An 18559-nucleotide genomic window follows, 5' to 3' on the forward strand; every position below is an offset into this window, starting at 1 on the left:
ACAGCACGTTATCTGCATCAGCGTGCCTTATTTGGATGTGAAGTTCCACTTGTAAACTTTCATTTAATTGTTCACTTAACCATTTTAACAAAACTCTAATATTTGCATTTGTTAAGATATGGGATTAGACCATTTTGTTAATTGCACCATAGAGCTCCATTTTGCTCACAACGTCCTCTGCAAAGCGCCCTTTATCCATTCAATAGCCCGGGGGTATGCGCCCTGGGGGAGCTTATACGCTCGGTGCTTCAAATGCTCAATTTATTTATTCTTAATTTTGTGCCGATCAATTCATTGAAGCAAAAAGGACTACGGTGTCTTTTTAAAAAGAAGAAAAGGGAATTGTGGACGTAACCTTGACGGAGCTGAGGAGAGGGCTCCCCTGACGCTGGAGAGCCGCTTGAGTCAACAGGCGCCCATCTAGCAGACTCGCCCTTGTCTTTATTCTGGCTAATTTTTTATTTACGGCTTTTCTTTGACATGTCTCTTATCTATCAGATTAAAAGAACAGCTTGTAACAAATCAGTCTGCACGATTTACAACAGCATTAAAAGGGGACAAAGGGAGCAGGCAGTCAGTACCTGAGAGTCTGGTAGACGGCGCGGCGCTGCAGCTGATTCGATGGTTTGAAAATACGCACGAAACAAAATACTTGAATCCTGAAAAAGAGCCTTTGTACGTTTCTTTAGAAATCAAGCAATTCTGCATGACAAAGGACAATTAATAAGCCGTCTTTTCACGACCAGCAGCTGGTTTCCCCGTCAAGGAAAGTTGGAAAAAATTCAGACTGAATGCGCGCAAAAGCCCTTTGCGCGCAGACAGCAACCCAAGGTGACCCATTTGGCACAGTTAAAATAACCAAGCCGAGGTAAAAGCGAGGGAACTGTCAAAAACATTTAAGCTGAAATATCTTGAAATTGCAAATCCCTTTATGTGGAGGGACGCTGCCGATGTGGGTTAGTCGTACAAAGGAGGTGGTTAAGTTGGAGAGGCTTTGGAAACGGACACGTGGCTTCTCAATGAGAGCTCTTTTGGACCCGCGTGGCTTGCTGTGGCACTGCACATTCAACTACTTTAAACTTATCCAGCTTAGTAAAAAGTGTGTAGTAAATCTTAACAAGTTAACTCACTAACTTTTTACAAAACAGTTTGTAAACTTTTACACACTTTAAGGTGTTTATTTACTCTCGCCTTAAGAAACAAATACAAGCTGTTCCACACTTCCAACTTGGTTTATAAATGCAGAGTCCAGACTTACTGCTGGAAGGGGGGAAATGACTTCCAGTAGATAATTTTCAATCAGGACTTTAGTGATTTTAATACACTTTTAGCTTAACATTTCATCACTTGAGGATGTGAGGCGTTTTTAAAAGACTTGTAACAGTTTTTGTCAGTAAGCCTAAGGAACGCGTTTACTGATAAAACTATAGTGGGTTTGTTTGTGTGGTTATAAATGAAAAAAAAAAAGGTTTAATTTTGCTTTAACATTTAGAAGGCAGAAAAATATTATCCCCGCAGTCTGCAGTCTATCACGGTTATCATTTTATATTTCGCTGCAGCTTCAACTAACATCTCGACCTGCACTGATGGACTGGAAATGGGTTCAGCTGCTCACGCTGTGTTATAAAATGAATGTTATTAAAAAAAAAAGACAGAAAAAAACCCCGCAAAAGCAACACGTTTCATTACGGAGCTGTTGTTGGTGACAAAGTGTGTTGAGCTTGCTGAAGTGGCAAGGAAGAAAACCGCTCGTCATTGCCTTGAACTCCGGCTGCATTCTGCTGCAACATTTGAACCCATTCAACTGTATATAATCTGTTTAACAGCTAATCAGCAGTGTAAGATGAAGGACTGGCACGCAGCTTCACTTTTCCTCAGTCGCCCCTCGCTAATTGAATATTCAATGCGCGCACTGTGCTCTGCTTGCCTTTTTCAGTGTGCTCAGAATACGCCTTTTTAATTCTCGGCCCATACACAAGCAGTGTCAAAGGTTGAGAAATAATGAACTGCTCAGACATGGAAGAGACCTCTGCGAGCGCCACCACTGACGCAACCTGAATGCCTCCGAGGATGATTTGTCTTTTTTTCTGTCTAAATAGGTATGAGATTTGACATTTGGACAAAGAAACTTATTTGTTTTCTGTCGGCGTTTGACTGTGGCACCTGCACACAGGCCACTGATGTAAATATCAGACTTAGACATAAAAACTGGGGATAACAGAACTGTGCCGTGCGCACTGAGATGCGAAAAAGAAACATGTTGGTGTTGGTGGTGGCCTATTTATTGTGTCTAGGTTAGAAAGAAGAAAAAAATCAATTACAGAGTTTTCATTTGCTTTTGATGGTGTTAAAAAAGAATTGTGTGTCATTGCGTTTTAAAGCATTCTGTCAGTTTCTGTTCCAGGTAGTAGCAGAATTGTTGCTGAGATGCTGCTGCAGTACGTAGACCTTATGCTGCTACTGTGTGGGCATGCAGAAGGAAACCCTTTTTTAATAATAATAAAAAAAGGGGGTCAGGAGAGAGTACAAGCGGTTGTCTTTCCCCTAAAGACGCACAAACACGCGCAAAGTACACGCACTAAAAACACTCTGGAACCAAAGTGACAGACAACCCGAGTGATTCTCTCGGCCGACAGATAAAGGGCACCACACCTCTACCATCTCCATCGCCTTGTATAACAAACAGCTGAAACACTTTCACGTGCCTGGAGCGCACACTTTCTCCGTTTTCAGCGCGTTTGTCTGTTTGTTTGTTCCGCAGCTGGGTGGCTTGCGCGGATGTGCACTGTGAAGCAGGAGCGTCACCTGGTGGCAAAGCACAGAGCCAGGAGATTAAAATGGAAGCGTGTGTTCCACCAGGCTTACAGAGTTTTGACATGAAAAATCTCGGGGGGGGCCCCTTACAGGAATACTTCTTATTCAGGCAGCAGCACCGGTCAGCTCTGTTATTCTCCTTTCAGGGAGCTGCTTTGAAAAGGAGAGGAAAACAGAGAATTCCTATCTAACCATCCACTTGTGAAGATTGGCACTAAGATCCAGATACATTTTTTAAGAAGGGCAGAAAAACAGTCAGGAGGGCACTCTTTAAAAACCTATTAAACTGTATTCAGCCTGCATGTACCTTTCAAAGTGATAGAGAAGCAATGGTGGTCTCTTACTGTAAAGTAGAAGATGAAGTTATCACCAAAAAGTTACAAAGTTAAAGATGAAGCGTTTGTTTCAATATTTAAAGCGAACTTGGTGTACTGATCCTTTGTGCCACGTCAAAGTGGTGAAAAGGAGCGTTACACAAAATATGTGCAGCACTCATGACTTTTACCAAAATCTCAGACTTGAATCAGCTTTGTATGGGTGGGCCTTGTTACAGTCATCACCGAAAACTTTGATGATGGAATAAAATAAACAACAAGCATCTGAAAATGTTTGGTGGGTTTTTTATGGAGTCTGTGAAGTTTTGAAATGAAAACAGAATTTGCTGGTGTTGCAGCCACTGGGTCAGGGGACAATTTACTGGATGAGAAAAGAACAGACTTATATTGGATATCAGCAAATTCTCGAGTACCGGTATGTAAAAAAAGAGAAAACACCAAAGACAGAAAGGGGATCATTTCCAAATGTTTACCAATATAAAACAGCAGTGGTGAAAGATCACAGAGCTAGAAGCCTTTTGAAATAACAAAGAGCTGAAAGCTGTGATTCTGAGGGGAATTATGACTAAGAACTTAAGGAACCCAAACTTTTTCTTTGGAAAATATAGCCAAATGAAAAGTTTTCTTCCTTAAAATATTTAGAAGTATTTCTTTCTTTTGCATTTTTGAGATTGGTTGCTTTCATTGTCAGGGGGTACCAAAACACTTCATGCTGTCAAAGTAGAAACGTCAGTAAACTAATAATTAACAAATAATTAAACTCTAGCTCTGAAGTGGTGAGCTGGACATGCCGTGATTTAATAACAGTCATTGACACGCTGATTTATGTCTTTTTTTTTTTTTTGGAACATTTTATTTTCATAGCTTTCTGTTGTAACAAAACTCATCTTATGTACATTACTTTAGGTGCCATAATCAGATAATTAAGGCAAAGCTCATCTCGAAGGCTCCCCCCACTCCATGATTACACGCAATTCAATCAATAATTTTCAGTATCAACAAGTATACATGAGTTACAAAGTAATTAAACACTATGACACGAATCACACATCCAGGCTGTCCAAACTACAGTATAAAAACACTGCAACTTTTAATTACATGAAGGACATCTTAAATACAATTTAATATACAAAGTGATTAAAAAAAATTCTTCTTTTTTTGGGCTGTTCACTCAAAAATAGCAGAAAATGTAAAACGGAGATGGTGTTATTCGACTTTTACACAAAGCACCATTAAGATCCAAGCACAGTGAATACAGTCAGCACGCACAAACTCAAGCTCCAGTTTACTGTCTGACGAGCAGCGCTGATCACATCATCAGATGACCAAATAAAACCCTCTCATTAAATCCAAAGTGAAATCCATTCAATCATATTACAGAAAAAAGTGACACAGGAATTAAAGCTCTTAATTCATGTGCTGATAGAAATTTCCTTTTAAATACTTCTTTAAAAAAAACAAAACAGCCACCAGCTCTTCACTGAGCCTGTCGTTGCATGTGTAATATACAGTATCAGGTTTACGTAAAGTCACGTGAAACTTCATAAAGGAATAAATAAAGTCATTTTCCTGTAAAGGATCAGGCTTGAGATCTGTATTCAGGCTATTGAGAACAAACTAGGTTGACACAAGTATGTAAAAAGGTCATAATCTCATGCGGTGCCATCACATCGCTCACGAGTATGGGACAGGTTTCTTTCCAGTGTCTGTATTCTGACATTTTTAGAAATGAGTGTACCAGAATCCAGACAGCGCTCCTGCAGACTCAGCTCTCTCCATAACAAATGACTAACCATCAGTGATTAGTCAATGCAACCCGTGGAGCTTGCTTACAGACCGCATAGAGGAGCAGAAATCGTAAAGGTATGCTCATCTGCTGTAGGTCAATTTTTCTTCAACCTTCAGCACATTTCTGCCTTAGAGTTAAATCAGCAAACTATTCGAACAATTTGGCCTCAATAAAAATCTTGTGGGCTGGATTCTTGACTTGCAAATTGACTGGATGCAACTAACGGATAACTGAAATGTGCATATTATTATCTCACTGTTATTGTTTATCCCATGCAAAAACATGTGACAGGGCGGGTATGAACACAGGACAATTTAACGTATCCAGATGACTGTGGTGTTGTTGGATGACTCCAGGATAATGAGACCGATCACAAGCTGGTACATTGATGATTTCATTATATTCTACTATTTTTAAAAAGTGAAGATAATTATTATGATCCATGATTTTAGAAAATGTACTCATACACAGATGTTTACATCCAACATCCATTTAAATCCTGAAAAATGAAATGATACTAAAATATTCAACTTTATGGTGGAAAAAAGTGTTTATTGACTTAACTAAACAAAAATTAAATATGATTTTGCATAAATGAGCTTTCATTTGTTTTAATTTGCTTTTTTTGTATTGTGCAATGTATTTTTCTTTAATCTTACAATTCCCCAAAACTCATGCATCAAATATCCATTCACTAGGGGTTAAGAGGGAATATCTCCAGTTTTATACATTTCTTGGAATAATTATTGATTTAAAGCTGATCTTAATAAACTGTAAAAAGCTGCGTGTAAAAAAAACAAACCCATATTCTATCATCTGTCATATTTGCACATTGATAAAGCCACCTTGAGTTTATTGTATCATGCCTTTGTTGGGGCTGCTTTGCCCTTTTCCTCAGTGTCATATTTATCTATAAAGAACAGAAACTCACTGAATCAAATGGTCTAACGGGCTGACGGGTGAGCCGCGTCTACGGCACCGCTTTGATCGTGAGTTTCAGTTTTTTTCTTCTGGAGAAAGGCTCCGAGTCCCAAAGTGCAGAACAGCATTGTTTTAAAAAAACGCAGCTTTGTTCCTGCAGCGATAACTCATGTACGCAAATCATAGTATAGTTATTTTAAAATCCTACATGCTGCTGTGTGGATCCTCTAGTTTATTATTTATGTCTTCACTATGGCACATTGTGCTTATCTGCTGTCCATGTATTTCTTTAAATATGCGTGTGAGGATGGATTACCTACTTACTCCATACCAAACCTTCCTAACCTGACCATTTTGAACTAAGTGTGCCTGACTTGAATATTTCCATTTCATATCTTTAAACTTCTCCATACTTCTACTTTACTGAACTACATTTCTGTTATATCAGACAGATACAGCTACTAACCCTTTTATGCACAAAAACATCTACTAATCAGTGCAACAGATATTCCCTTCGTTTTCTTTCCTACTTCGTTAATCATCTCCAGACCCCTCGGGTTTCACTTCTAACTGTGGTAGTAAAATGTGGTTTAGACACTGCTACACCAAATGACTCCATACAAGTTTAAAAGGGACATTTTTTTCAGAGGTCTGTGTTGCTGGTAACATTTTACTTTCATGTATAACTTGGATTTTGAAGCTGTGTATGGTTAAAATGGTACTTCAAGCCTCTGGATAAACAACCAGTTTTTCAACCCTGAGTTAAGATTTTGTTTTCTTTTTTTTACGGTTTAAAAGGTCAATAGTGATTTTTCATTCATCAGAAAATATTTAGCACAGCTCACTATTCCATCTATGACAAAAGCTGCCCGGCAGCCAGTTTGCAAGTTGCAGTTTTAATAGCAAAAGGATGCTTTTCATACTTTCCAGTCTGGCAGTGATTCTCTTTGACAGGGTAGGATATATATCATAACATGCCTTGGGAATGAGACAGAATGTCTGTTATCCTAAAATGAATTTTACATAAATTTCCTAAATGAGCTAAAAACAATTAGATGACAGCAAATCAATCTCTAACACAATAGAGACCAAAATAATAGACTAATGGAGACTTAAAAAAAACATTGGTTGCAGATGTCACTCAAGGATAAATGGCACTCAGGCACATCGTGGCTTCCTTTTCCTCTTTCCCACTTACTTCCTGTTTTTAAACCGCCTTTCAAGGAATGTGTGAGTCATACAATTTACAACAGGTTATCATATCATCTTCCTTGGGATCTTGATGTATCGTATCTATTTACATACATGGTCGCTGAGTGGATCTCCAGTCACTCAATCTGCCTGTGGCTCCTGCTGTCAAATATCATCGACCTTCTCTGTGGCTGGTAGAAGCAGCTGGTTGACGTTTCCAGTCTCTGTCCGCTTTTTGGGATAGTCATTTTATTCTGAAGAGCGATCCCCTCTGTTGTCCTGAAATTTTCGGCCATCTCTTTAGAAAAGACATTCGCTGCTGACGCGTCATTCAGGCTCTTGATGGGTGAAAGGAGCTTGCCGTCATCCCCCGACGTCGGATAGTCCATGATGGGAAACGGAGGGCTGAGCAGGATAAGACTTTGAGGTCTCTGTCTGTTCCTAAAGGACGGTCTTTGTAAGAGGTTCCCTCTGCTGGGTCTGGGACAATCCACAAACACTTCCAGGCTGGGTGTGTGCCTCCTGGTTATCACAGGCAATTCTGGAGTGGATGAGATCTTCAAAGACTCGGCAGATTTCTCAACACTTGGCTGTTTTTGGAGTATGGGGGCTGGCTCTTTATTCTCCAGCTCCTCCTTTAGGTCTGACACGCTCGGAGGAGGTGCAGCATTGCTTTTCTCCGTGCTCACTTTAGGATTCTCCTTTTCTTGTTCCTTCACCCTGTCAAATTCATTCTCGGGTCTGCAGTGAGGTATCTGGCTGTACTGCACCTTTGGGGGGATGACAGGGACAGCTTTGGCCTGGCACGTTTTTATCATGAAGGCTGTCCGCACAGAAGACACGCTGACCGGGGCCGAGTTTCGCCGGAGAGGCGCCTGCCGATCGTTCAGAAACAGCTCCAACTCTGAGGGCAGCCCGTTGTTCACAGCTCCAGATGAGGCCATTAGCCCCCTCTGACAGGAGGAAAACTCTGATGAAGTACGGTTTTGCTGATTAGAAATGTCTCTGATATACCTATGTCCCAGATCCAAGTTAAGCGAACACGGCCTGTGTTTAGAAAAGCATTTCTCCTCTCTTTTCTCTGAAGCTGCTGCCTCATACGACATTTGTCTATTAAACCTCTGAGATGACGCTGTGTTCTTCGATTTTGTTGTGCTGCACTTTTCCGTTTGAGGTTGTGTTGTGCTATTGCTGTTCAAGCTCGACCGTGTAGGTGCTGAAGGAACGTACATCCACGTTGTTTCTGGTTTGCTGTTTGTAGTCTGAAGAAGGTTTCCTGGAGAGCATTCGGCGCTCCTGAAGAACTTGTTGTTATCAGCTTGAGGAGATGAGCTCTTCTCCACCTCTAAGCTCAAAGTTTCCCCGTGTGAGCTGAAGGGTGACAGGTGGTTAAATAAGTGCTCCAGATCAGGTGAGTGGAGTGGGCTTGTAACCCACTGCTTAGTGGAGCTAATATCCTCCCAGGGCTCCACCAGGTCCAGCTCCTCTGAAGTCCCTCCTTCATCATCGTCGAGGTTCGGCAGCTCCAGTGTGTTACGTTTCTCCTCCAAACACACTGGAAGCCTCTGAGGGATCTCCAACTCAGGAATCACAACTTTCTTCGCTCCATCACTGAAGGCATTTTGGTTCTCCTGAGGAATTTCGTGTTTGTGAGATTTCCTGTCTATATTATCTGCAACCACAAGAACATCCTCAATTCTTAAATGATTTATGACTTGGTCTGAACTGGCTTCCTTTGGACAAAGCTGGCTCTGCTTGGTATAAACTGAGTCATCTTTGTTTAAGGGTGGGATTTTAAGATTCAGTTCCTTCTCTTTCTCATCCATCGTGTCAGTAGGCGGTGCAGTTTTGTGAAGAGACAGTAAGATGTCTGATTCTGAAGGCTGCTTCTTTGCGGCGACTTCACAATCACTCCGAGAGGTATTTGAAGACTGCTCTCTACATAGCAAAGACAGAGATGGAGAGCTGCGGCTGCGCTTCGCCTTAACATCCATTGTTAACTTAGTGTTCACGCAAGTGCTTGTTGAGACATTAACTTGTTTAACATTCTCATCCAGCAGGTCAAATTCGGGTTCAGTTATTTTCAGTTCCTGGTTTAGGTCAGACCACAGGTCTTTGCCAGTAGAAGATCTCTTATCCTGGGAAGTTATAAGGGATAAGCAAGCAAAGATTAGCAAAGAGTAACAAATTACAGCAAATGTACATGAGCAAGAACAACTGGGTTACCACACTAAAACATTTCTGGTATTTTAAAGCAGTGTTATTGGGTCTGGTTAGTTCCTTTTTGTAAAAAAGGCTAAACCTGAGTAAATAACGTGACGCAAAATACTAATAATACTAGCAAATACAGTACTTATTCCTTAAAAAAAATTAATTTCACAAATTATTATGGAGTGTTACACCTGAACTATAATAAAAGACAACATCTGTAATCGGAGATGATTACCAGTTGCTTCTCTGTGGGCAGGTTGTGCAGTTCTTTCCCAGAAGATGGCGCTGCATCTTTGCCTTCTCTTGCATTTGCAAGGGACTGCAGTTCCAGTTGAGAAATATTCCTCTCTCCTTGACCGTCTTGGACCATTTCTTTCCTTATATCTGAATAAAACATGTTTTTTGTTTTCATTGCAACCGGTTACACAAGTATGACTTTAGATGTGAGCAACAATTCACACAAAAAAAGGAAGATGGCCTTACCTTGTGACGATACCCTGGACGTCACCTCCTCTACGTTATTCTTCTCTGCTCTTTCCTGCCTCTTCCGTTCCAGTTGGGGGAAAGTGTTGCTCTTTCCACTGTTGCCGCTCTGCTCTGAAGTCTCTTTGCAGGGTTTCAGAGTAGCTGCTTTTTCTTTGCCGTGCCCTCTGCATGGCGTGCTGTTAGAGCTGATAACTGCTGACACACGCAGAGGTACAGACACAGCAAAAGGCTCAGATATGTTGACGGCTCTGCGCTGATGCCTCGGCGAAGACTCCAGTGGGAAGAAACTTCCTGGAAAGGAGGGTCGGGAGGAGCTGTTGTGCGAGGAAGCCGAGTACAACATCCTCCTGTTTTTTGGGGAGGTGGGCTTGTAGCCACCGAGGTCGTCACCTTTAAACACCTTGAGCTGCTCTGGCAGGTTTTTCTGAGGGGGCTCAGACCCCTTCTGGTTCTCGCTGACATTCCAGCCACCCGTTGCCCCCCCAGTGTTCTTCCCTTTAAACTCCCAGTTTTGATCATGTTCACTGATGTCACAGAGCGAGTCGGATCCCAGCGTTCTGGATTTTACATCCGGAATGAAAATACTGCCTGGTCCACCAGCTGGACTATTGCTTCCTGTTCTGTCATCATCTGCAATTCAAAGTCCAAAAGTGATAAATATTAGCATAAGAAAATGTCGTGCCCTTTTACACACACGATTTCTGAGAACTACAGTATATGCAATGGTACTCTCTTATAACGAGGCAAAGAGAAAGTCCTTTGCTAAATTAAAACATCCAAAATTTATGCAGTTTGTTTCAGTTCCATGCAAATAGTTACAACAAGGTTTAAGCCCCACCTGTGTACAAGGACTCCATGCTCCTGGATGGACGGAGAGCAGCTTTTTCTGTAAGAAAACAAAAAAGAAATATTAAATTAACACTAACTAGCATGGGCTGGATATTCGCTTTAAGGCCTGCATAATTTTGAAACATCATTAAAGAAGGTCAAAGGAAAAGGCAAATCATCTTGTCCAACTGTTTCTAACTTGCTTGGCTGTTCATGTTGCCCGGTGGGGACGTATATTTAGCTAGTTTTCCTTTAAATAGTTCTCTCCTGTGGGAATCTTTACCTGTCATTCCCTGTGCTCTTATGAGCACGCTGCCATTCCGGCTAAGTTTTCCCTTTGGGTCCAAAGACCTTCCGATGTTAAAGATAGACTTCCACTTCTTCGATTTCCCAGAAAACTTTCTCCTGACAAACGAAGAGAGAAGATTAAGCTCACTGGCATCTGTCACAGCATCACAGCACTTTAAACACACGTGAGGCTGAGGCCAAATCTTACTTGTTGTCTGATATGTCTATGACGGTGTGATAGAGCGTGGCCGTGCTTGTATCAGGCAAACTGTTCTCTCGCTGGCGTTCTTTATGGAGAGGGTGGTCTGGACTTAAGGAGCGAGCCTGAGCTTCTTCCAAACTCATCAACTTCATTGGCCCACACTGGCCACTGATGGGGAGCGTGGCGTACTTTTCCCCACACTTCGAAACCGGTCCTGGAGAAATATAAAATGTTGTTTTTTGCGCTGGTAACTGAGAAAATGCTTCAGCTCAACATTTCTCCTCAGCAAAAGAAGTGTCATACCTTCTTTGACTTGAATTTGTTCACCGCTGAAGATCTGATCTGCGTGGTTTAAAATAAACTCAACCACCGACTGTTGTATCCGCACCTCCTGGAAAGCCATGTCTCCATTACCAGATGAAGCCTCAATGTCTTTAGATCTAAAAAAGGAAATACAAAAACAAGTGTTGAAACCCAACAGTAAAAACTTGCATTGACACTGGATGGCGTATAATGTGTCTCAACCACATCTAAACGCACCTCAGCAGATTTGGAGCCCACACCAAAGCCAGGTTACGTGTATGCATGTTTGTTTGGGTGCTCAGGGTAGCGAGGTGAGACAAGTGCTTTGCAAGGTACTCCAGAGTCCTAACGATAGGTGAGAAAAAATGTGTTTTCACACTTATTTAAACACGATTAGTCAAACACAGTAAAGAGTTTGTCAGCAGGACGACTGTCACATCCATTAAAGTTTAAGAAGTTAAAGGTTCACCTGAAGTGAGCAGTCGGCAGTTCTTTGATGACCTTCTGAATGTGTAAAAGTCTCTCATGATCGTCCTGGACTGAGACCACTTCCTGCATGCGAACCGCACAAAATAATTCACGTCAGCCTAATTTTGTTACTTTGAGATACATGAACGCCAGCATTCTTTTAAGTATATGTTAGAGGAAGTACATTAGAAGATTGTTTGAATTATAGAGTACCATTATATTTTTAAAAAAGCATTAGCGTTTTCTCTGCAGCTCTCTAATCATTAATCAGAGAAAACCTTAATATAGCTGCAGAACGACTAGATTGCTCTGTATTAAAACAACATTGAACTTTCTTTTTCTTCTTTTTTTTTTTATCTTAGATTACACTCGATATGATTAATGTTATAATTATCTGTAGGGTAAAAAAAAAATCTAGCTGTCAGGGCTGTTAGCCCTGTTAACAGACAAGCATAGGTTGGTATGTTTGCTGTAAAACTAATGCAGTGGAGCTTCAAACAGCTGAGCTTTTGTAAGTTGCATTTAACTCAAACAGTCAAAGTACAAACCGTCCACCTAAAAATAACGTTTTATGCAAAAAAAAAAAGGAGCAACGTTTGCAATCTGAAAGCAATTTAGCACCAACTTTGTTCTTTTAAAGAAAACAATAAAGTTTTCTAAACTGTTCTTATGATGTTTTTAGTGCACCGTGCGAAGGGCAGATTTTTCCTAAAACACTGGAGTCCTGCAGTTTTTCAGGAACCAGCGGCACGAAATGTATGAATGCCAAGGTATGCAAATGCCCCGTGAAAGTACACAGAACGCTGGGCAGAAAATATGATCCTGATCTTAGAGTTTGATATTCCTGTTTCCTTCTTTCCTACTTTCTTGCCTGCATTTTATCCAGAAAATTCACAAATGTTCGGTGCTAAAAATCAGAATTTATGAAAATGTGATTACACTTTAACTGTGTTTTTCTAACTTCGTTGTGCATCTGATGCAACAGTGATGCAACAAGATGTTTTTCATCTTTAAATTAAGTTTTTTTCATGAGTAACACATTTTTTGGAAGTGGTTATTGTTGTCATTACTGTAAAATTACAGCTGTTATAAACATGAAGAACTCTTTATGAATAGTGTCATTAGGTCAAAAAATACCATTTAAATGCAAATTAGCCAATATGAAGCTGATATCTGCTAATTGTACCCTTGTGAGTGACATATGACCAGCTGAACGTGCAGTCAAAACACTTCTGTGTCACACAGGATCCCCCCTCCCCCATCACGACAGCAGATGTGACTTGAATGTACTCACGGTGAATTTGCTGTAAAGCTCATATGTGAGCAGAGGATTGGGTAGCTCCCTGAAGTACAGCTTACATAAGGAACCCACACAGTGGATGTCCTGGAGGTACACTTCCTTTGTAAGGTCAGGGCACGCCTCAGAACAAAATTCCTGCCTACACACAAACACACACACAGACTTAGCTGAATGCTTTGATTGTTTAACACCCCTGCTAACTACGGTTGCAGAATGTAGCTGGTAAGATTTAAGTCTATTCAGTTGACTTGAGTTATTTTGGGGGGAAAAAATCACCAGCAAAGATGCAAAAAAAGATGCAAAAAAGATCTAAGGAAACACTTGCATAACGCAGATGATTTATGTGTGTTGTTTCTTTCAAGAAGAATACATACACCAGTAACTGTTCAGAGAAGCTGCATATAAACAGAGGCGATACATACAGACCATCAGGATTAGTCTAAGATTTTAAATCGTAATTCTTAGCATGTCATGTCTAATTGTTGCAAATCTTCAAAAAAGTATGGTAGGAGTACCTGAGACGCTGGATATTTGAGGTAACCCCCGACAGTCTGTAGATCCCGTCCACAATCCCATGCTTCTCAATAAATTCTGCACATTTCTTCAGGACCTGAGGAACTTCATTAAAGAAACAATGTTAATCGTAGAGAAACCTGAACGATTATATTTCATCGTGTTTCACCTTTTTTTTTCTTTTACACATATCCACATTGCATTAATCGGAAAAGCAAGGGGAGGAAATTGCTCTACGTTTAACTTTCCACAGTAACAATGCATACGGTCGACTTCATGGTATGTGGTTTGTTCCACTATGACCGTTTTCGACTCCTTGGGGCTGGTGATTGTAGGTGGACAGGAAGTTAAAAATGGTTTGTTTGTTTCAGAGGAAAGTTGACACACCCAGTCCTTGTAGCTGGGATTACTTACGACATTTCCTCTAATAGAAAACGGCTTTTGAAATGTTACCACTGACCTGCGCAGCTTTCTAAACGACGGCACATCACCTTCTGAACACAACTTTGTCTTGCTCCACTATTTTAAAACCTTATGAGAATGGACTGCAACCATACGATCCGATCGCAGCTTCCCTTTAACTAATTATGAAAATAACAATTGACTGCAAGTCACTTCCTGGGTCAGCTTACTCTTGCTTTAAAAAACTTCTGAATGATAGAAATGACCTCCAACATTTAATCAGATTTTTCATCTTCCGAATTTCACGCAGATCAGCAAACTGCTGTCATTAATTATTATCATTAATTAACTGTGCATTATGAAGGTTTATAGAATGTATTTGACATGTTTATTTGTCGTACTTAAAGATGAAAGAATATAATTAAGGCATTATTATTTTAAATGAGTATTTAAGGTTCCTATACTGACTTACAAGTCTTAAAAGTATATTGCTACTTATGACTGAATGTCAGTCCCCAACTTATTCCATTTGTAGTTATATTGGCTGTACAGTAGTGTAAACGCTTGCTGATGTTAGCCTATCAGAAAACGTATGATAGTGGCAGGTGTTGAACTGTTTAACTGTGTCTTGTCAGTTTCATCCTGGCTAAATAGTCAGTTAAAGTGTGACAGGAAACTGAAAGCAGTGTCCGAAATCAACTTTTTGACTTATTGCCAAAGGAACTGGTAGCTTGGAAAAAAGCCATGCATATTTTTCAACACCACAGTTCCTGAAGAATTGCTTTTTCATAGATACTTACATATACACACTTGCCATTGCTGCAAAACTACGTTATTAGGTTGAATACAAACTTAAAGAAGAGGCCATAATATACTTTATTACAATATTGTGACATTATTGTGTTATGTTGTAAAATAAACACACTGCCCCATAGAAGGACAGACTTCTTTAGTCTCTACAAAGTTTAGTCTTTATACTTATCTTTATACTCACTCATTAACTACTTCCATATAGCTTAGAGAAATTAGCATTGGAAAAAAATGCAACTTAAACATAAACACAGGTCTCAGGAAGCTAAAGGTTACATTCCAAATTAAAAGTCTACTCATATCTGTTGATTGGAAGGTGTTCTTTTAGGACTCTGACTGATAAGGGCTAAAATAGTAAAATAAATAAAATAAAATAAGCATACCATGTTTTTGTTTGCCTGAAATAAAAGTTTGAATATAAAACAAATTAAAAAGTTTTAATCAACATTTAGCTTTTTTAGATATTGAATTTTATGTAATGTTTCAGTTTTTTCGTACAAAACGAATGATCTCGCAAACAAAACATAGACTGTGTCCTCAACAAAATGAATGCCTGAATATTACTTGCAGGAGTTAGTCTCTCATTCATCACCACAGACACCAACAATCTGCTATTTAAATTCTCTTCCTTCTGACTTAATTGGACTTTTAATAGCATGCTTGTGGTTAAATTCTGGACGATGAGGCACTCTGGAGTTTCCATTTTGTGCCTCCGCGTTTCCCGACTTAGAGAAGATTTCTGCCTCTCACAGAAGGACAAAATGCAATTTGATTTTCATCTGTTTTACAAAGAAGCCTCGGAAACAGGATTTGACTGCATGTGGCAACAAATCAATACACGAAACTTTGTAAAAAACAGGTATTTGCACGTCTTGCAACTGTCATCTTAAATGTTTCATTAAACACTGAACATGTTACAGAAACAGTTGTACGTGGACCAAAGTATTTGATGCTGTTATTTTACACAGCCAACATCACATTCCTAATGTGAAAAACTGAAAAAAACCTTACTTCATCTAGACAGGAAGTGTATGTTTTAAACTTTCTTGGCATCAAATCAATATTTATTCATTAAATATTATCAACTATTATTTATCATTTGTTTTTTTTGATAGTTTAGATTAAAGTTAATCTTAAAAATGCAAAAGTTGAGAGTATTTTCTGTCAAATACCATTTATTGTAGATGTACAAGTGTGCTGAATGCATTATTGTCACTTGTGCACAACGCTGTGCTTTTAAAGCTGTTTCAGCACTTAACCATACCAAGAAGAGCAATACAGAAAACACTTTCAAATGCGTCAAAATATATAGGTTTTTGAGCCTTTACTCAACTTATCATCTATGTTGTGTTGCTGTGAGTTTGCCGGTTGCTCTCAGGGGTGTTCAGCTACTTTCATGGAGAGTCACTAAGAGTACAAAAGCCCAATATGCTTCCATGACATAGGAGTACAACCTATACCTCCTCCCTCACTTCCTGTATTGAATACCCCGCCTTGCAGTGTGTCCACTCTAACAGGTCATCTTTAAAGTTACCCTCTGCGTAGCTATTCATATCTGCACGTGGGAGGGTTTTTTCTTCACTCTTTTCATATTTAACATATGATGTCAAACCTCGCATATGACGGTGGTGATAAAAGAACGAGGATGACATAAACGGACACGAAAAACCCCAGAAAGCTAATGAAAACCCGGTTAGTTGAACAATCTGTTGAATGAGTCGGGAAGTCTTTGTTTCTGGTCTGTTTTTCTTGGCTCGTTATTTTCTCACAGAAGCAGGGAGCCGCAGTCCTAGCAAGTCTTTTGGTAGGCACAGAATTACTCATAGGAACTATAGTCACCATAGGAAACTGACACAAAAATGTAAGAGCCACACCCAACGTCGCAAATGACCATTTAATTTAGTCAGTGGGTGAATGAATGACCTTACTAAATGTAAAAAACTTGGATACATACAGTGTGTATATGTAACCGCTGAACAAAGACTGTGTTTATTACATGAAGGAATGTTTTGTCTTCTACTCATACAATTTTTCTGTTAAAATAGCTACAACAACATAAGAAACGACTAGTAAAGCCTATTACCCTCATTATCTTCATTAGCCTCTATCTGTATGGGAAATACTTATTAATAGGAATAGTTTGAAGTTTAGCAACAGTTCTGGTAAAGTAGAATTAGATTTCAAGGAAGCAATTTTTAAAAAGAAAGAAAAGAGTTTACCATCTTGTCCTGAATTCTGGAGATGTTCTATCAGGTCACAGCCGAACGCATTTTCACTTCCTTTCTTCTTGGTCTTCTGCTTCGTCCCTTTATTCTTCATGTGGATCCAGTTAGTAGTCCAGATGATTAAAGCAAAAGGTTCCTTGAGAGCACACCGAATGATCCATATGACCTCAAGAAAGTTGAGTTAGTAGATCAAAAAGCAGCCACATAGAAATCCCAGCAAACAGCTCCCAAAAAATCTGCATCCGCTCACATTCTGTCTGACCACACTGCTGGAAGAGGAGAGGAGAAGTGACGTCACTTTTTAAACTTGAAGTCCTTTAGAGTGTTGTCACTTTAACAGAAGACCAAACACAAAAAAGACACGGTGTGACTGTTGGTTCTCTAGAATGTGGCATTATCTCTGAAAGCTCTGCAGAAACTGCGTTAGGATCCGTCGGTTTCCTGTCGTTTTTCTTTAACCCCCAACCAGTCTCGCTCTGCTCCTTCTTTCTCCTCCTCTTTTCCTTCATTCCACACTGTCTCCTTTTCTTCACAGATTCTCTGTAGCTAAGACGAACATGCGTCAAGAGGGGCAAGAACCCCCCCAATGAAGAATGGCCCTAGTTTTACACAGATTTCTCTAATTTCACAAATAAATACATTCACGTAAACGTGTTGATTTGTGGCAGTGGTATGCCTGGGATTTTTTAAATGCTGAGACTATGCAAGGGGAGGGATGTGAAGTTAAGGGAGTGAGAACAGCTGACACTTGTGTTTCTCTCCTAGTTAAGTAATTACTCTCTTCTTCTCTGTATTTTTTTTTTTGATGTGCCCAAACCTGGAGCTAACGGGAAAACTTCTCTCTGCCTTCCTGAATGCTCCCAATGTATACAGTTTCCTGTGCAAAGAGCCCCGGCTCGAAAACAAAAACAGACGGGTTCTGAAGGAAGAGGGAAGTGGGAGTTGACTGAAGTAAGGGCCTGAAGGGCACAGATGGGAAATGGGGGGAAATGGGGAGGGGTGGCGTGGCGAGATGGACAACACATGGTTCTTGTTACTAACTGCTACATATGTAATCTTTGTCTTTTTCAGTTCAGTTTCTATTCAAACAAATAATGAATTAATGGCTAAAACACTGAGTCGTGTTAGTTATAGAATGTAAATGATTTCTATGTAATATTTTCCATGTAATACAAACACAACTGCAGGGGGTCATTATGCCCAACTCCATAAATAGTGAGTCTATACATTCACCTGCCACAATATAAGGTACACCTTATATGTATTGGGTTGGGCCCTACTTTTGCCTTTAGAACTGCCTTAATTTTTCATGGAAACATTCCAGGGTTTTGTCCGTATAAATATGACAGCATCACACAGTTATTGCAGATTTGTCAGCTGTACATCCATGAGGTGAATCTCCTGCTTCTCTCCAGACATCAGAAGATGAGTACGCTGTAGCCCTAAAAGTATGGGCATGGTCAGCATAATATT

At 40.0% G+C, this 18559-nt stretch overlaps 1 protein-coding gene across 1 annotated transcript; it reads right to left on the reverse strand.

The window, feature by feature from the left end:
* Positions 1 to 5543: 5543 nt before the first annotated feature.
* Positions 5544 to 17630, reverse strand: arhgap31 (Rho GTPase activating protein 31). Its single transcript, XM_005735434.2, has 12 exons — positions 17081 to 17630; positions 13652 to 13754; positions 13131 to 13275; positions 11838 to 11920; positions 11606 to 11713; positions 11369 to 11505; positions 11072 to 11279; positions 10859 to 10980; positions 10586 to 10633; positions 9745 to 10377; positions 9497 to 9645; positions 5544 to 9188 (listed from the first exon to the last, which is right to left on the reverse strand). Exons 1-12 carry the CDS (start codon positions 17178 to 17180, stop codon positions 7188 to 7190), a joined length of 3837 nt encoding a protein of 1278 aa, XP_005735491.1. The 5' UTR covers positions 17181 to 17630; the 3' UTR covers positions 5544 to 7187.
* Between the last annotated feature and the right edge of the window lie 929 nt (positions 17631 to 18559).

The sequence above is a fragment of the Pundamilia nyererei genome, unplaced genomic scaffold, assembly GCF_000239375.1.
Source record: "Pundamilia nyererei isolate P.nyererei 1_Seehausen unplaced genomic scaffold, PunNye1.0 scaffold00064, whole genome shotgun sequence".
Classification (NCBI taxonomy): domain Eukaryota; kingdom Metazoa; phylum Chordata; class Actinopteri; order Cichliformes; family Cichlidae; genus Pundamilia; species Pundamilia nyererei.